Source organism: Gavialis gangeticus, unplaced genomic scaffold (assembly GCF_001723915.1).
Source record: "Gavialis gangeticus isolate Ggan-Ray unplaced genomic scaffold, GavGan_comp1, whole genome shotgun sequence".
Classification (NCBI taxonomy): domain Eukaryota; kingdom Metazoa; phylum Chordata; order Crocodylia; family Gavialidae; genus Gavialis; species Gavialis gangeticus.
In genome coordinates, this window is record NW_017729031.1 from 30,325,059 (window position 1) to 30,341,903 (window position 16,845).

Sequence of the window (16,845 nt, forward strand, 5' to 3'; positions counted from 1 at the left end):
CCAGTGAGGGCAAGTGCCCAAGAGGCACGGGGCATAGGGACCCTGAGAAGGGTCAGGGGCCAGGCACGGCTGCGTGCCACCTGAGCCCCCAGCACCGGGAAGCCCAAGACAGGGCTGGCACGTAGGCTCGGCGGGAGCCAAGTGTGCGTAGGCTCGGCGGGAGCCAAGGGCGCGAGCAGGCAGAAGCAGGCTCCAGGAGAGCCCCGGGCACGAGAGCGCGGGACCAGCTAGTGAGAGAGCCACGGGCGCGCGTAGCATAGACAAAGGCCCCAGTGAGGGGCAAGAGCGTAGGAAGCGCGTGGCATAGGCCCTGAGGGGGGTCAGCCGGTAAGAGTGAAGCCTGGGGAGGGCTAGTGGAAGTTTGAGACACGAGAACGTCAGGAACAGCTGCGAGGCTTGGGGCGTGCTAAAGGGGAGGTAGGAGGCATGCATAGCCCATAAGGGTGGGGGTGCACCAAGTCACCCTTAAAATCTCAGGAGATCATAGGCAGCCTCCCATATTACATTATATAAGACCAAAGACGTGGCGGGAGAGAATTAGAGGGTGCTGATCTCCTGATTGCCACGGCAAGGGGGCACTAGCGGGATTACGGCCGCTCGCAGGCCCCACTCCATGACACTTGGATATTCATAGGAGCCTTGCAGTGAAGACTTCCAGTAAACATGAGAGCTGTGCAAGTGAGAGGGAAAGGGATTTTCAGACAGGCCATTTTCTACCCTTTGTTTTTTATCTATTTCTGTTAACCTCCATTTATCTCCAAGGGCTACCGAGTACTTCGGAGGAAGACATTTCCATTAAAGATTCAACTCCCGTTTCTTCTTATATCAAAATGCAGGGGTTACCACTATATATTTTTGCAGACTTCCTGAGCCCTTGGGAAAGACGGGCTTTCCTGACAGCTGAACAGTAAAACAGGAACAAAAACAAGCAGGTAGAACAAGGAACATTTAGAAATAACCTTCCAGAAGTGGGAAAGGCACAAGCCCTATGAAACAGAAGATTCTTTAAAGGCCCAAATGCCATCCTTAACCCATTTTGCACATCTGAAGCTAGCATTATTTAGAGGGTGGTTTCTGTAAACTATCTATGAAGTGAGCCAGAAACACATTTTATTTTTTCATTCTGATCATTTCCGCTTAGCTGCATTTGATCTTATTTTCTTTCCACCAGGGGTGTCAAAATCATTTGGCTCACAGGCCAGATGAATGATATGGGATTTGTCCGTAGGCTGAGTGAACAGTGCAGGGCTCCCCTGCTCACCCCAAATGCTGGATCCTTTTCCTGCGGCACTCGCTCCGGCCAGTCTGGGACTGCGCCGTTGTCCACTCTGGCCGCACGGGAACACAAGCAGCACACAGCGCCTGCTCGAGCCAGTCCAGGGTGGGCACCATGTGCAGTGCAGATCCCAGACAGGCTGAAGCGAGCACTGGATATGGCATGGGGGGAGCCCTGGAGCTTCCCCCTTGCATGCTGGATCCAGCACCCACTTTGGCTAGTCCAGAGCTGTGCCACATATGGTGCTCAAACTGGGACAGATGCTGCGTGTGGTGCTCATCCCAGACTGGCTGGAGTGGGCATCATGTGCAACTTGTAACCTGGACTGGCCAGAGTGGATGCCACCTGCAGTGCAGTCTTGGGCCAGCCAGAGTAGGTGCTGCAGATACTGGATCCAGCATGCCGGAGGGAAGGGAGGTGCTGGATTGGTCCCAGGTAGGGCCAGCACGAGGAGCTGGGTATGGTTCTGCAGTCAGAGCTGGCCCATGGGCCATGTCTTTGACACAGACTTAATATAACCCTTAGTGGATACTGTACAAATAATCTGCCAACTACTCACATCATCAGAGCTATTATATTAGCTTATTAGGGCTACAATAATAAAATGAATTGGTTGGATTATTTAAACATTGCATAATACTGGAGGGCAGTATACACCCAAATAGACATGGCTATGAATCCCTTAGTGCTGTTTCTGTATATTCATACCAATTCCCTAAGTGCTAGATGCTTTCCAAATACTTAAGCAGAAAAGGTACCTTCTCCAAATGCTAGTTGTGTGTTGGTCAAATAAGTGTGCAAAGGGAAAGGGAAAGTTAGGACTAACAACAGCAGGCAATCTGTGTACAGGTCATTTTTTCCCTCTGTAAGCTGCCTAACAGAAGCTGGACTATAAGGAGGAGAGGAGTCTGATGTGCACAAGATAGGGGCCGTGTGAATATGTGGTACTATTCAGAGAGGACTATGTGGAAAAGGGCACGGAGATGTGAGAAGCTAAGAAGTGTGGGGGTAAGGATACAGAACAGAGGGGGCCAAGGACAATTCCTTATAAGATGGGTTAAGTAGATGGGAGAGGCGGAGAGCTACGAAGGTCAGACAAGAAGACGACATCTGATGTGACAACAAATGGGGACCCAGATACGACTATCAAAATGACAACTGTAAGGCAGTTTTTAGGCAATACACTGGAATTGCATGCCTGAACAGCAAAAGCCTTGATCTTGAAAGTGCAACATAGCCCTCAGAACGTGCTCACATCAACGTCTCTATGCAAACTGTGACAAAGAGTTAGTCATGTCAGCTTGCTTGCTTGCTTTCTCCAGTGGGGAAAAGCTTTGCTTACTAACTCACTCTGCAGCAAAATAATTAAACTTTTTCAAGAAACCAATCCTGCCTTCCAGATCTTCAGGATACCCAACGGGGCTTATGTATATAGACTTTCTGACAACCATACTTCTTGTGCTACTATTGCACTCTACTTTGGGTCCACAGTTTGTAGATGGCAGGGCTGAGAGCAGCGAGGCAGGGCAGGGCTGGCATAACCTGAGACGGTGGAGGAGGTTTGGTTGGGCTGAAGGCAGGTATCACTGTCATCTCTGGACAGAGAGAAAGGAACTTACAACAGCACAGGAGAGGAGGAATCAGAGAATCGCAGGGGTGGACTTCACATTCATATGCCTGATTTCCACAGCATGGTCTCTGCTCCTAACCATGGTATATTTGTGCATCTGAGAATGTGGGCCATTAAAAACACACATACCCCCAGCTATAGTTCAAGCAACCCATACTCAAGAAAAAAACATTTTACTTAAGGCATAATTTTCTGTTCTTCATTTCTCTGCTCACTTAGCTGCCAAGTTTATAATAGTGGAACATTACAAGTATTTTAATTATGATGATGGGAAAATATTTTTGTTTCCTAAACTAACAGTGGGATAATATAGTGGTATTAATGTTGATAATGGTTCCATTATGGACCCATAAGAGCCTTTATAAAATCTGAAACAAATGCCTGCAGTCTAGTATCTAAGGATTATCCCTGTGTCAATTTGAGCCAATTCAGCTGCTTTTTGAGATGTATAATCTAAATGTGACATTTAATATACATTTCAAATTGCAAATTTCTTTTTAGCATCACTCAAGTTATTTTCCTTGCTTGAAGGCTAACAGATGTATACATTGCTTATGCTGACCTGGATATAAAGTTTTCCCATTCTCTGCGATCAGTTCTTAATTAAATATTGTAATTGTTCTAAAATGAGAACTACATTACAAAAAATATCTCTAACAACTAAAATTATGTGCCAAGCAGGCTCCCTTTTCCAAATCAGAAATGCAGTCACAGATCCCTTTGTAATAATAAGCTTGCATTGGGAGTTCAGATGTTCAGTTTTCAGTGATCCTGACATCTGGTGGGAGGGCAAGACAGCAATGCTCAGGCAATCCAGGATGTTTTTGGAGAGTGCTGGGGACAACTTCCTGGTGCAAGTGCTGGAGAGGCCAACTAAGGACTGTGCTCTTTTTGACCTGTTACTCAAAAATTGGGAAGAACTGGTGGGGAATGTAGTAGTGGATGGCAACTTGGGCAGTAGCGACCACGAGACAATTGAGTTCAGGATCCTGAGGAAAGGAAGGATGGAGAGCAGCAGAGTAAGGACCTTGGACTTCAGAAAGGCAGACTTGGATTCACTCAGGGAACGTATGGGCAGGATCCCCTGGGAGGCCAATCTTAGGGGAAAAGGAGTCAAGGAGAGTTGGCTGTGTTTTAAAGAAACTTTACTGAAGGTGCAGGAATGAACTATCCCACTGCATAGGAAGACTGCAAGTATGGCAGAAGACCAGCTTGGCTCAGCAGGGAAATCTTCAGTAGCTAAAACACAAGAAGAAAGTTTACAAGAAGTGGAAACTTGGACAAACAACTAGGGAGGAGTATAAGAGCACTGCTTGGGCATGCAGGGATGATGTCAGGAAGGCCAAAGCACACCTGGAATTGCAGCTAGCAAGGGATGTAAAAGGTAAAAAGGTGGTTTTCTATAAGTATGTCAGCAACAAGAGGAGGATCAGGGAAAGTGTGGGTCCCTTACTGAACAGGGGAGGCAATGTAGTGACAGAGGATGCAGAAATGCCTTTTTTACTTCAGTCTTCACAGGCAAGGTCAGCTCCCAGACCACTGCACCTAACAGCACAGCTTGGGGAGAAAGTGAACAGGCAACAGTGGTGAAAGAACAGCTTAGAGACTGTTTAGAAAGGCTGCACATGTACAAGTCCACAAGGTAAGGAAGTATGGGTTGGATGAAAGGACTGTAAAGTGGACAGAAAACTGGCTGGATCATCAGGCTCAGAGGGTAGTAGCCAATGGCTCAATGTCTAGTTGGCACCCAGTATCAAGTGGAGTGCCCCAGGGGTCAGTTTTGTTCCATATCTTCATCAACGACCTGGAAGATGGGATGGAGTGCACCCACAGCAAGTTTGCAGATGACATCAAGCTGGGGTGAGTAGTAGATACACTGGAGGGTAGGGCTAGGATTCAGAGTGACCCAGACACATCAGAGTATTGGGCCAAAAGAAATCTCATGAGGACAAGTGCAAAGTCCTGCACTTAGGATGGAACAAGCCCATGTGCTGGTACAGGCAGGAGACCTATTGGCTAAGCAGCAGCTCTGCAGAAAAGGACCTGGGAGTGGCAGTGGACAATAAGCTGAATAGGAGCCAGCAGTGTGTCTTTGTTGTCAAGAAGGCTGACAGCATCCTGGGCTGCATTAGCAGGGATGGTGCCAGCAGATTGAGGGAAGTGATTATTTCCCTCTATTCAGCATTAGTGAGGCCACATCTGAAGTGCTGTGACCAGTTTTGGGCCCCCCACTGCAGAAAGGATGTAGCCAAATTGGAGAGAGTCTGGCCGACGGCAACAAAAATGGTTTGGGGACTGAGGCACATCATTTCTGAGGACAGGCTGTGGGAATCGGGCTCTTCAGTCTGGGGAAGAGAAGAGTGAGAGGGAGTTAATAGCAGCCTTTAACTCCCTGCAGGGGGGTTGCAAAGAGGATGGAGCTGGGCTGTTCTCAGTGATGGCAGATAACACAACAAGGAGCAATGGGCTCAAGTTGCAGCAAGGGAAGTTTAGGTTAGATATTAGAAAAATCTCTCTCATGAGGCGAGTAGTAAAGCACTGGAATGGGTTACTCAGAGAGGTGGTGGCATCTCCATCCATGGAGGCTTTTAAGACCCGGCTAGACAAAGCCTTGGCTGGGATAGTGTATAGATGGGGCTAGTCCTGCACTGAGCAGGGGGTTGGACTAGATGTGACCTCCTGAGGTCCCTTTTCACCCCTCATTTTCTACGATGCTATGTTCTCATAGTAATAATCAGCAAATCATCACTGATGGCTCATTCACCTTCAAGTTCCTACTTAAGCAAAATGTCAAACTTTTAAAACCCTGATAAATAATAATAATAAGCTTGCACTGGGAATTGAGATGTTCACTTTTTAATTACCCTGACATTTGCTGGGAGGGGCGAGACAGATATCTTGTCAGACATCTGTGTATCCATACTGGGATAAACCAGAGAAAAACCTGGACTCCATACTCAATTGTAATACTGACTGACTGATGGTTCATGAGCCAGTGTCATCCCTATTCTGAGTCTCAGCTTCCGAAGAATAAAAATGAGATAAAGATACCCACCCACCTTGGGGAAGTGCCTGGAGCACTGCATAAAGGCCAAGCCTGTTGGTTTTATATGGCTGAAGGCACTATGAAGCCATCTTGCCCTGCAGAGCATTATTTGAATCCCTACTGCGCTCTTGGTCCCGAATTAGGTTTTGTAATGAAGTCCAGAATAATCCCCAGGGTTTGGAGGTCTTAAAAGCATCTGACCCCACTGTAACCATACAGTATATGTTGAGGGTGAACATATATGCCTGTTCCATGCCCACAGGCCTATTTTATTCCAATCTAATAAAGTGCATTGTTTGTGCGTGCAAATAAATACCCATGAAGAATGAGTTATTAAATATTCAGCATTTGCCATTTTGCGATACAAGATCCGAAAGTTATGGCAGGTATTTGAATGGCGAATGTTGATAAGGCAACTACATACAGAAACATATCGTATGTGCAATTTATTTATATTGTGTATGCACATACACACGTGTATATGCATATATGTGTATATACACATATACATGTGTATATTTTATGTTTATATATGTACATACATATATAAGAAGCACATATATTTATACACATACACAATATAAATATGCATGCATAAATGTAAATATAAATACTGTATTTATACTCCTCTGCATACACGTATGCTGACACTCATACATACACACAGTATATTGCAAGTCCCTGAGTGCTTGTGTGTAAATGGTACGCAAAGAACTATTTTAATGAGACTGTTCACATTTATTGTAATAGTAAACATCATAGAGTAGCTTTTACTAGGATGCCCAGCTGTGCAGAAATAACTGGAAAGCTTGGGTACCATTTTGTATCTTTTGCATCAGTGCATCCAGGAATTCACATTCACAGCTTTTCATTATAACTTTGCACGTAGGACTTTGCTTGTCATCACTTAAAATAAACTGTCACCTCTGAAGTGTGCTGTAGTACTCTAGAGCTCCCATTAGCTGTCAGTACAGACCTCCAGAACATTTTCTGAATTATATGACACCTTCAGGAATATATTATCATAAAACACCTCAAACAAAGTGCCACATTAACAGGTTGATTTACTCCCAGCTGTGGCTTGGGACACTCACAAATAAACAACAGAAGCAATTCCATACCTCATATGGGCCATGTATGTTAACACACTGTACATTCGATGCAAATGAATTAACATCCATGTCTTTAGTATCACGTGCAATCTGTGTTACTGTATATAGTTCAACGGATTGGTTCCAAATCTCTTTCTACGTTCCTCAGTCCAAGAATGCCTTAGTCATTTAATACACTGAACAGTTTTTTCTACCCAGTTTTCCCTTTCAAAAACCAGTCCAAGGGTAACACTGTAAGACTTTTATATCACTGTGAACAGATAAACAAAATAAAAACCTCGATGATAAACTTCGGGTTTCCTTTTTTCACCCTTTATTGCAGAAAATCACTGTTACACTTGTATCCTGTTTTCTAAGAGATCTCCTGCTTTGGTACTTAATATTTTGTTTTACTCAGACGCTCAGTGCTGGAAAGTACACCCGAAGAGGCAATTCTCACCTGCAAGTGAGAAGGAAACGTTCAGAGGACATACCAGCAGCCTGCTACAAAACTGGGCACCAAAGCACAAGAGACGCTGACACAGTCAGCTGAGCAGACGTGATCCTATCCTATCGTATTCTCTTAACATGTCACCAAAGTATATTACTGCTGGTTTCTAAATTTCTACTGTGACACCTGACTTTTACTCGCCCTCTAGTTCCAGTCCACAAGCATCATCAAACTCTTCGGAGATTTCGAGGACCGCCGTGTATCCTGGCAGAGTCGTGGTCCCCCCCGCTCCATCACACCCGGTCTACCTTCCTCCAGCCCCCGAGCCAGTTCTTACCTCGATGGTGTACTGCTCAAAGATCCGGAGCTGAAGGAAAATGTCTAGCTTAATTTTCCTCTCATGGAAAAGCTCTTCCATCTGTACCTGGGCCTCGTCGAGCTGCTGAAGGACAGATTCAATGTGGCTGATGGAGCTATTGTGCGGAGTCTTGTTGTTGGAAACCGCTGAGTCCCTGGGGCAAAACAGGGAGAGGGGTTAAAGCTTAGCAGCAAAGCAAGCAAAGAGCAAGAACAAAACGCTCCCGATTCCGCGCGTGGCCGAGGAGCGAGCGCAAGCACAAAGGGCTGGAGGAAGGTGTGCGGCACGCTCATTTCTCCTGCTAGCTGAAACCCCACATTTCCTGAGCTCGGCTCAGAGTCCGAACAATGAGCGCTTCCTTTCACACGTTGTGACACTTTGACCCTTACACACTAGCGGAGACTGAAGGGCTGTGGGTGGAGGGGAATGACACATAAATCTGAGCTGATCTCTGGAGGGGCAACCCCATTTAATCCTGCTGCGAGTGACCCACTTCTTTCTACTCCTGGGCTGACTCAGAAGCATCAGCATCTGAGCGGCTATGAACAGACGAGCGGATCTTAGCAGGACGCATTCAGGAAAACAGTTGCTCTTTGCTTGTGGATTAAGGGAATCCAAATGACCAGCATCTTAGACGGAGGAATCAATATCCCCTTGACAAGCAAGCATCGAAACTTAGCAGAATGTGACAAAACAGGGTAAACTTCCAACTTTATAACCGTCTGAAAACACTGCAGGGACGAGCAGGACTTGCCCTTACACAAGTGCCCACAGTAATGGGTCCGGGCACAGGGACTCTTCCCCTCTTTCTGAACCCACCACGATGGGCAGATCAGAAGCTGCTCCTTCCATCGGCCTTCTGGACACACGTCGTCATAAAGGAGGAGGCAGGAAGAGGGGCCGCGGCACTTCAAATGCCAGACTGGGTACAGGAAAAGCGGGTGCAGGCTGCACCAGCCTAAAGAGGCACTCTGTTTAACGGACCAGAGGGGGGTTTTGCAGGGAGATGTGGCAGAAACTGCTTCCATAACAGTCAAGTTTTCCCTGCCTTTGTTGTCCCGTATTTGATGCAACAGATCTGAAGCCTGAGAGCCAGTTTACAGCCTTGGGTGGCATCATCCCAAGAAGAAACCAAAGCTTATTCTGGGGCAACTAGTTGGCTCAGCTGGGTGGGGGGCAACTTATAACTCAACATAGCATGCCCTCTCAACCCTCCCGGCCAGCTCACTTGAACTAAAGATCCACAAACTCCCTGTGCTTCCCTCCGCCCAGAGCGAGGAATACGAGGTAGGGAGTCCCTGTCCTTCCCTGCATGCCAGGGTGAAGCAGAGGCATTTACCATCCCTTCAAGTCCTGGGTAGCGGCAGAGCCTGGAACTGCAGCCCAGCCCCGCACTGTGGAAGCGCTTGTGGCAGCATATGCCTAATTGCACACGGAGGAGGTTAGCCTGTTACCTGTACAGTTGCATGGAGAAGTAGAGAGGAGCACAACTCTGAATGCTAATGAACTCATTTACATACTTAATCAGCACTGATTAAATGCAAGGAAAAGCTATAATGTCTCCTATTTTTAGTGAGGATCACTTTGTTCTTTTTTGCACAGATGGTGAACAGTTCTCTATATACTTCAACCATCTCCACAACACAGCGCTTATTAGGCTAGGATTAGCCCTCAGTAAAAACCAGTAAAACTCCCCTGAAGTTAAGCCGGTATAAAACCAGGATCAATGGCAGCAGAAAGAGACCTTCAGACTTCAATTTGTTTGGGAAATTTGTTCCTATATGGCGTGAATATTAGTTAAATCATTTGTATTTACCGAGACAGCAGAAACATTTCAGACAATCAGTCAACTAATGCATTCTGTATCAGTTAAAATGAGTAGTTTTAATTCACATTGCAAACCGAAGTGATAATAGTAGACACTGCTTGACAGGATGAATAAGCCCCCCACAGACACAGCTAAATGGAAAGATACTGTACAGCATGAAAGAGTGCAGCCTGTTGTACAAATATGCATGTTTTATTTAGAAGCATGCAGCTTCCACATGGCAGGAGTAATCATATAAAATCACCAGGCCACAGCTCGCAACCATTTAACAATCTTCCATAAATACCCACTTAAAATATTCACCTGAAACACATTTAATCTGAGTCACATTAGGCTGCCTATCGAGCTACCCATCCATCATCTGTAGCGGCCCATGCCGATTCATAGACTTTCCTTGTCAGACTACACAAATCACTTCTCACAGTTTCAATAAAACATTGTGAGAGCCTGCATCATTGTAAGTATAATAGGAAATGAATAAATCCTCCTGTTAAATTCTAACTTAAATTCCCCCATTAAATAGTGCCTAAGGCACAACATTTCATCAGGCTTCCTGCCATCGCTCCTCAAGGTGGAACATTTACCTGAGCTGCTGGATTAGATCTTCCCCTTCCTTAATAACGTTGAGAGTAGCATCCAGGGTAGCTGTCTGCTGCTGCTGGAACTGCTTGATAAGCTCCTGAACGGCATCCACTGAATCAGCACAGACATCCTCTAAGAGCTCCTTCTGCAGATCTTCCATCCATGTCCACAGCTGTGAAGGAGGGGAAGGAAATACAAATCAGAGAGAGAGAGAGAGAGGGGTTGAGACTTAACCCTTTGATTCTCTAATCCCAGCTCAGAAAGCATTAATCAGGACTCCACATGAACATTATTTCTGATCCTAAACGACAACTAAGCTTGTGTTTTCAAACCCAAATGGGTGTGTTGGGTACTGAAGTCGGGTTGCCGGAATTGAATTTTAAGCAACAGAGTGAAACAATCATAGCAGAATATCAAACAGTCATTTTTCAATCAATTTGCATTTCAGTCTCTCATATATCACCATTGCCTGAAGTGAATGGTATGTTTTGAATTAACTCTTCATCCAACTAACAAATTATAACCCCTTCTTGACAGAAGATGAGCCCCTTAACTCCCATCGATTTTGCCTCTAATTGTATGTATTCAGCACTCTGCAGCATTAACCCTAAGAAGATGTATCAAGCCCGGGTCAGCTCTGTCTGGCCAAGCAGCATCCCATAGAGCATCTCTGAGGCATAATCATGTCTCTAAGAATTTGGCTTTTGGACCTAACAACACCCAACTGAAATAGGCTGTATGTTTTTACTAGAGGTGAGGACTTCGTGGGTGATATCTTTTAATGGACCAACTGCATTGGGATGAATTCAGACAAGCCTGTGTTTTTACTAGGCAGTGATGAACCCCTTAACGAGTTTGTGCCGATTCATTAATCCCAAACCATTTTGATCACGGGATTGTTAAGTTTTAGACTAAAAGTTGCAGCCAGCTATCCTGTGGATATCCGAACAATGACAGACATCCTAGTTCCTAGACGGGAACAAACCCCTCTAAAATGTACGGCGGTTTCCCATCAAGTGTGACTTGAGGAGTTGGTGATATACCAATCGAGCTGGCGATATGCCAGCAAATCTTAATGGCACTTATGTGCAAATGTTTTCCACTTAATGTGTATCCTATTAACCCATTTTCTGCTGGTCCTCCTGCAGCTCCAAGGCCTGTACCGGGAAACGCCCGGCTGAATTGTTGGGATTTCAGAGAGAACAGAGCTGATGCACGGGGCAACGATGAGGCTGTATTTTGTCTGCTGCTTCTGGCAATTACAAACCAATTCATCTTGAAGGGAGGCAGAGAAACACATTAAGGACTAGAGAGATGCTTGCGTGGGAGAGTCTGCGGAGCTGGTAAAATCACGTTACTGTTCAGGAGGCCAGCTGGACCATAAACCGGTATGATTTGTTGTTAAGAGTATATGAAGCCTGCACATCTAAGCAGACTAGATGAGGAGCAGCCGTTCAGAGAAAGCTACATGTTTCACAACATAGAGCCCAGAGCCTCGTATTATGTTTGCAGTGGTATAACTCTACTTATTTCTCAGGAGTTCATCTTGATCTGCACTGGGATACACACATTCAGAAAATCTGACCCTGTGCTCTCAATGGAAAACTGAGTCACTGAGCTCCCTGTGTTGCTCCTCAAGGGGATGTTTCCTGACTTTTTGTATGGCTACCCACAACCCCCTTAGAAAAAACATTTTTAAAGATGTCCACTGGTTTGGGGCTACATTTCCAGGTGTCCCTCTCCCAAAATGGAAGCATGCAGACTTAGTCTTGAAATCTTGGTCTGACCCCCTCTGCTTGAGTTTGTCCAAGAATAGCGTATTCTGTCTACTGCACAGCTACTGTGCTGCACTCCTCAGTTCATGCATTTGTGCAAAATTCTTCGAGAGTTTCTGCTAAAATGCATGTTACAAGCATGGGTATTACATTAGTGTAAAAGCAAATAGAATTAAAAGGCCTGAATTCATATATTAAGGACGAGGGGGTAAGCACTTTTCAATAACCAAGTCAGTGGCTTAGTGATGGTTTTAGTTCCAGCTCTTACGTTTTGGGAAACCAGCAGAAAGAGGAAAAATGCTTTAATGTAGATGAGTTACCTAAGAGTTTCCTATACAAGTCAAAATTATACCACTGCCATTAAAACTCTTCCAGTTGTGCTAGCCATCTACAGTTGCCAAGGGATGCTATTTATTTGCAGATATTTTCAAACTATTCACCCATTTTTTTGGTGCAAGAATCCATGCAAAAGTGTTGTATTTTGAATACTTATTAAAGATTCAGTCCACATTTAGGGCTAAATCCTACTCTGATCTGAGCTGATACAGTGTTTTACAATTAACTTGTATAGGACTAGCCTCAGATACATTTCCTTCTCTGCCTAGTACCTGGATTTTCCTTATGTATGGCTAACTAAATAAAAGATTTGATAACTACAGAGAGCAAGAAGGTACGTGTGGAAACCATCTTGAAACAAGGAGTTTGTTTTCATGAATGCTTTCTGCTTTCTTCATGCTTAGTTGTTTTTTTCTATGTACAAAAGAAAAGGAAGCCCAAAAGCACAAAGAGTATTCTTAAAAATATATATATATGTGTACACACATGCATGTGCGCGCATGTGCAAATACACACACACACACACACACACACACACACACACACAGAGTTATATCTGTAAGGAGAGAAACTGTTCCCCAATCAGGAGTTTCTCACTTTCTGAACATACAGTCCTTACTAAAGAAGAGGTATATTTTCAAATGTACCCAAGTGACTTAAGCCCTGTTTTCAGAAGTGATTCAGAAATTTAGGAGTCAAAGTTTCATGGACAGCCTATGGGATTTAGACTCCTACCTGCCCACATCTCTTCTGATAATGAGTCTCATTCTCTTAAATCAATTAGGTCTTTTAAAAATCTTCTACAGTACATGCATTTAGCACTGAGCCATGCATATGATTCAGATAGCACCTGAATATGTGAACTCATATTAACCTCAGATCTTTCCAGAAGTTGACCTTTGATTTCAAGGATTTACATAATAAAAGCTATCAGAATTTAGGTCATCCTTGGCTCAGAGGGTTTTAATCTTTTCGAGTCTGCTACTCCCTGGGAAATTATAATACAAAGAACCAGTCAGTATTAATAAGATTAAGAAGATAGTTCAGAAACAATTTGCAAAGGGAAATGGAGTCCAGACAATTGTTATTTCACACCTCCCAGGTGTTGTGCTACTACCAATCTTGAGTGGAATAAATTACTACCCGGTCTTTTCTTTTTATGAGTCACGTCATGAATGCTACAATACTGTGGGTGCATCTACACACGCGCTTTACTGCAGACTTGACTAATTAGCTCCGCAGTAAAGCGTCACCATTTACATATGCACCAGAATTAGGGTGCAGTAAACTAATTAACTCTGCCGCAGGATAGTACTGTCAGGGACAGTACTGTCTTATGGTGGAGTACTTTACTGCACTGAAACACGCATCTAGACGTCGACTGGGGGTGCAAATTGCACCTGGTCAGCTCAGCCAGCCAGGGGGGCTGTCCACCCCAGCTCAAATTGTTGCTGTGCTGGGTGCATGTGTAGACATTGCACCCAGGAGCAGTTCACTCAGGCTCAAAGTGCTCTGGAGTTTATCACGTTGCCTGCATTGCACGTGTAGCTGCACCCTGTTGTGTAAGCTCAAGCTGGTGGTTAAATGAAATCCAGAAACCACACCGAGTTTGTTCTGTGCTTTCAGGCTTGATGTTTAATACTTATGCTGCTACTGAGTTGATTAAAAACCCAACCCCCCTTACTATTAAGATCCTAAGTCATCAGATGCTGATGAGATCCAAAGGCTTCCCCAGTCAGAATAAAGCATGCTGTAGCTTACTCCTAAGCAGCCAGTGCACTTAGGACAAGTACAGAGGCTCTGTTTTTCAGTGAAATCCTGCACATTTCTCAACAAAGGTTCCGGTATACATTTGTGGAAGCCAAGGTTTCCAGCTGTGTTTTTACCATCAGCAAGATTTGCATATGTAGCTGTTTGTAATTTTTGTAATAAGTGCTGAAAATCTGCAGGACCCCAAAATCAAAATGGTCTCCTTTTCATCTCACTTAGCATCTAATACAACCAGAAAAGATCAATAACACCCAACAACTGAAAGGAATGAACAGAGACAATTGTCTTTGCTTGCTGATTTGAAATCACTGATTTTGGGTTTGGCATAGAAAACTGTGGGTGCAAATATTTGTGCTTTAGCAGTTAACAACCTGACTTGCAGCTATAAAGTTATATCAATGTGAAAAAGTTGTCCCATACTGCAAAAGCAGCTGGGAGGAATCTTTGGCATTAAATGCCCATGAGAAAGCTGCATGTAGATTTTTTTAAAGGCAACCATGGTTTCTAAAAAGAAAATAAAAGGTCTCAACTCCCTGATTATGAGATGTTTGCTCTGTCAAAAAAAAGGTCTTTTTTTGGGACCATCTGCCCCTTTTCTTCTGTATTGTAGCAACTTCTTCTTTGTTCTTCTCTACTACAATATGTAGGCAGCTTCCCTCAACTGAAGAAACAATACAGCTCTTTATTTTCAGCTTTTTCATCTGATGCAGAACCCTTCAGTTTGCTCAAGTACTTAATGAGACCACTTACTGGAGCTTTGAAGGACATTTGTGCCTGTTACCTAGAAATTAATGCCTCTGACTTAGAGCAAGGGACCACTTTAAGCAAAAATCTAAGTCTATAAGAGATTGTTAAGAAAACCTTGACTGCGTGATTAGAATAACTATTTGACTCTGCGCTATGCCAGTGTTGAATGCGGTTATTTTTAAACACTGTTGTTGAATCGGAGTCCCCCAAAAAGCATTTTAACAGTATTTAGTGACAATGCTTGTAAAAAGCAGGATGAGAAGTTGGTAAATTGAATAACACAATCCATGATAACTATTGTGATTCTTTACATTTGGATTAATCATTCAAAACAGGGGCATTAAAGGAAATAGGCAGCTGACTTAAGTACAGACAGTCAAAAAGCCCGAGGCAGAATTAATTTAATCTTTGCAGGTTTCTATAAGCTCAATTTTGACTTAGGAAAGGCAGGTGGAGGCCTGCACTGGTCCAGGCCGGAAGGCAGGGGACATTCAAGTTTGCTTCCCAGCCAAGCCGCTCATCCACGTGGGGCAGGAGGAGGAGGGAGAATCCCCTCCCTAGCCAGGGAGCTCTGAGTGCACAAACTAAAACTTAAAGGCTGAGTACAGAGAGTCAAAAAGCCCGAGGCTGAATCGATTAAATCAAGACGCGCTGGCCGGCCCAGGGAACTTGCACTGGGGCCTGATCCTGCCATCTATGGAGTGCTCCCGTCCCTGCTGCCCAGTGCAAGTCTGCTTTGGACCATCTGACGTGTCCTGCCGGAGCCTGGCACGATGCACTGAGCAACTCTGGGGACTTGTACCAGGCAGCAGGGCCCAGTACGTCTTTCTATGGAGCTGGCTGGGCCAGGTGGGGAAATCCCTCACCCCAGCAGGGAAGACCCCAACTTGGGGGTTCAAGACAGGAGTGGGGAGGATCCCCCCTGTGCATCAATGAGTCATGCCGGCCCAGCCATGCAGAAGGGATGCAGAATCACCCCCTACAGCTGGGCAGACCAGGGCTGGTGGGGATTCTGGGCTGGCCAGGGGAGGCACCCCAGAGGCTGGGACTCCCCCCATGTGAGCAGATGCCCAGCTACGGGCTGGGCCCAGGAGGGAGAACTCTTTTCCCCACTCCCGATGCGTGTTAGTGACACATGCCAGTCTGCCTTGGGAGGGGCAGGGGCAACCTTTGCAAACCAGGTTTGGGGCCAAGGCTGGGCAGCTCTGTTCCCCCACCCACCCAGCCCCCCACTCCATACGACTGACAAGTAAAGGCTGGGGTGCAGAGGCATTGCTGCCTCAGCTTTGTGACAGCTGTGGGGCAGGGCAGGCCCTGGCTCAGCCAGAGCAGACAGTATAGCTGAGTCTAGCCCACCTGCCCTGCAAGGGGGTAAGTGGGGTCCCCTGATGCACCCTGGGATGCTGCGAGACTGGTACATAATTTGAGTCAGGAAGGAATCTGGGACAGCAATTCCATAGACCGGTTTAATCTATATTAGTTAAATCTACTACATCCAACCAGGTTTATCTTAAATTGGGTTTGGCCATTTTGAAACCGCTTTATATGCACTGAACTTCTGTTGTGTTACAGCTTTGAGCTGGTTCCTGATCGCTTATACAGTTTTATGTGTAACTTCTGTCCCTAGCCAAAAAGGTCAGACAGGAGATAGATAAGCACCCCCAAAATGGATGTCTTTGGTAGCCCAGTTGGTTAACAGCTATTGGATCAAGGAGCTAAAACAGTATTCAGAAAGAAATAAAGCAAATGTGTGGCTTCTGCTCTCAGACATGATTTATACTGATGGAATTGCATTGACTTCAGTGATGTGTGTGGAAAAGGAAACAGGTCATGGTGAGAAAATATAACAGATCTCTCCAGAGAAAGACAGGTCAAGTCATCAATGTTTTTCTCTTCCTAACATGGGCAACTGGTGCCACCTTAGTCGGGGAGGCATGTGCCCCCCTCCCCCCACC

The 16,845-nt window shown here is 45.1% G+C and overlaps 1 protein-coding gene across 1 annotated transcript in view; it reads right to left on the reverse strand.

Annotated features, from left to right (window-relative positions):
* KALRN (kalirin, RhoGEF kinase) overlaps positions 1-16,845 on the reverse strand; it is a 721,807-nt gene that overhangs the window by 375,712 nt on the left and 329,250 nt on the right. Inside the window, exons 11-12 of the mRNA XM_019522566.1 lie at positions 10,265-10,434; positions 7,832-8,006 (exon numbers count right to left, since the gene is read on the reverse strand). Of these exons, the coding sequence (XP_019378111.1) occupies positions 7,832-8,006; positions 10,265-10,434 (345 nt within the window). The remainder of the gene's footprint in view (positions 1-7,831; positions 8,007-10,264; positions 10,435-16,845) is intronic.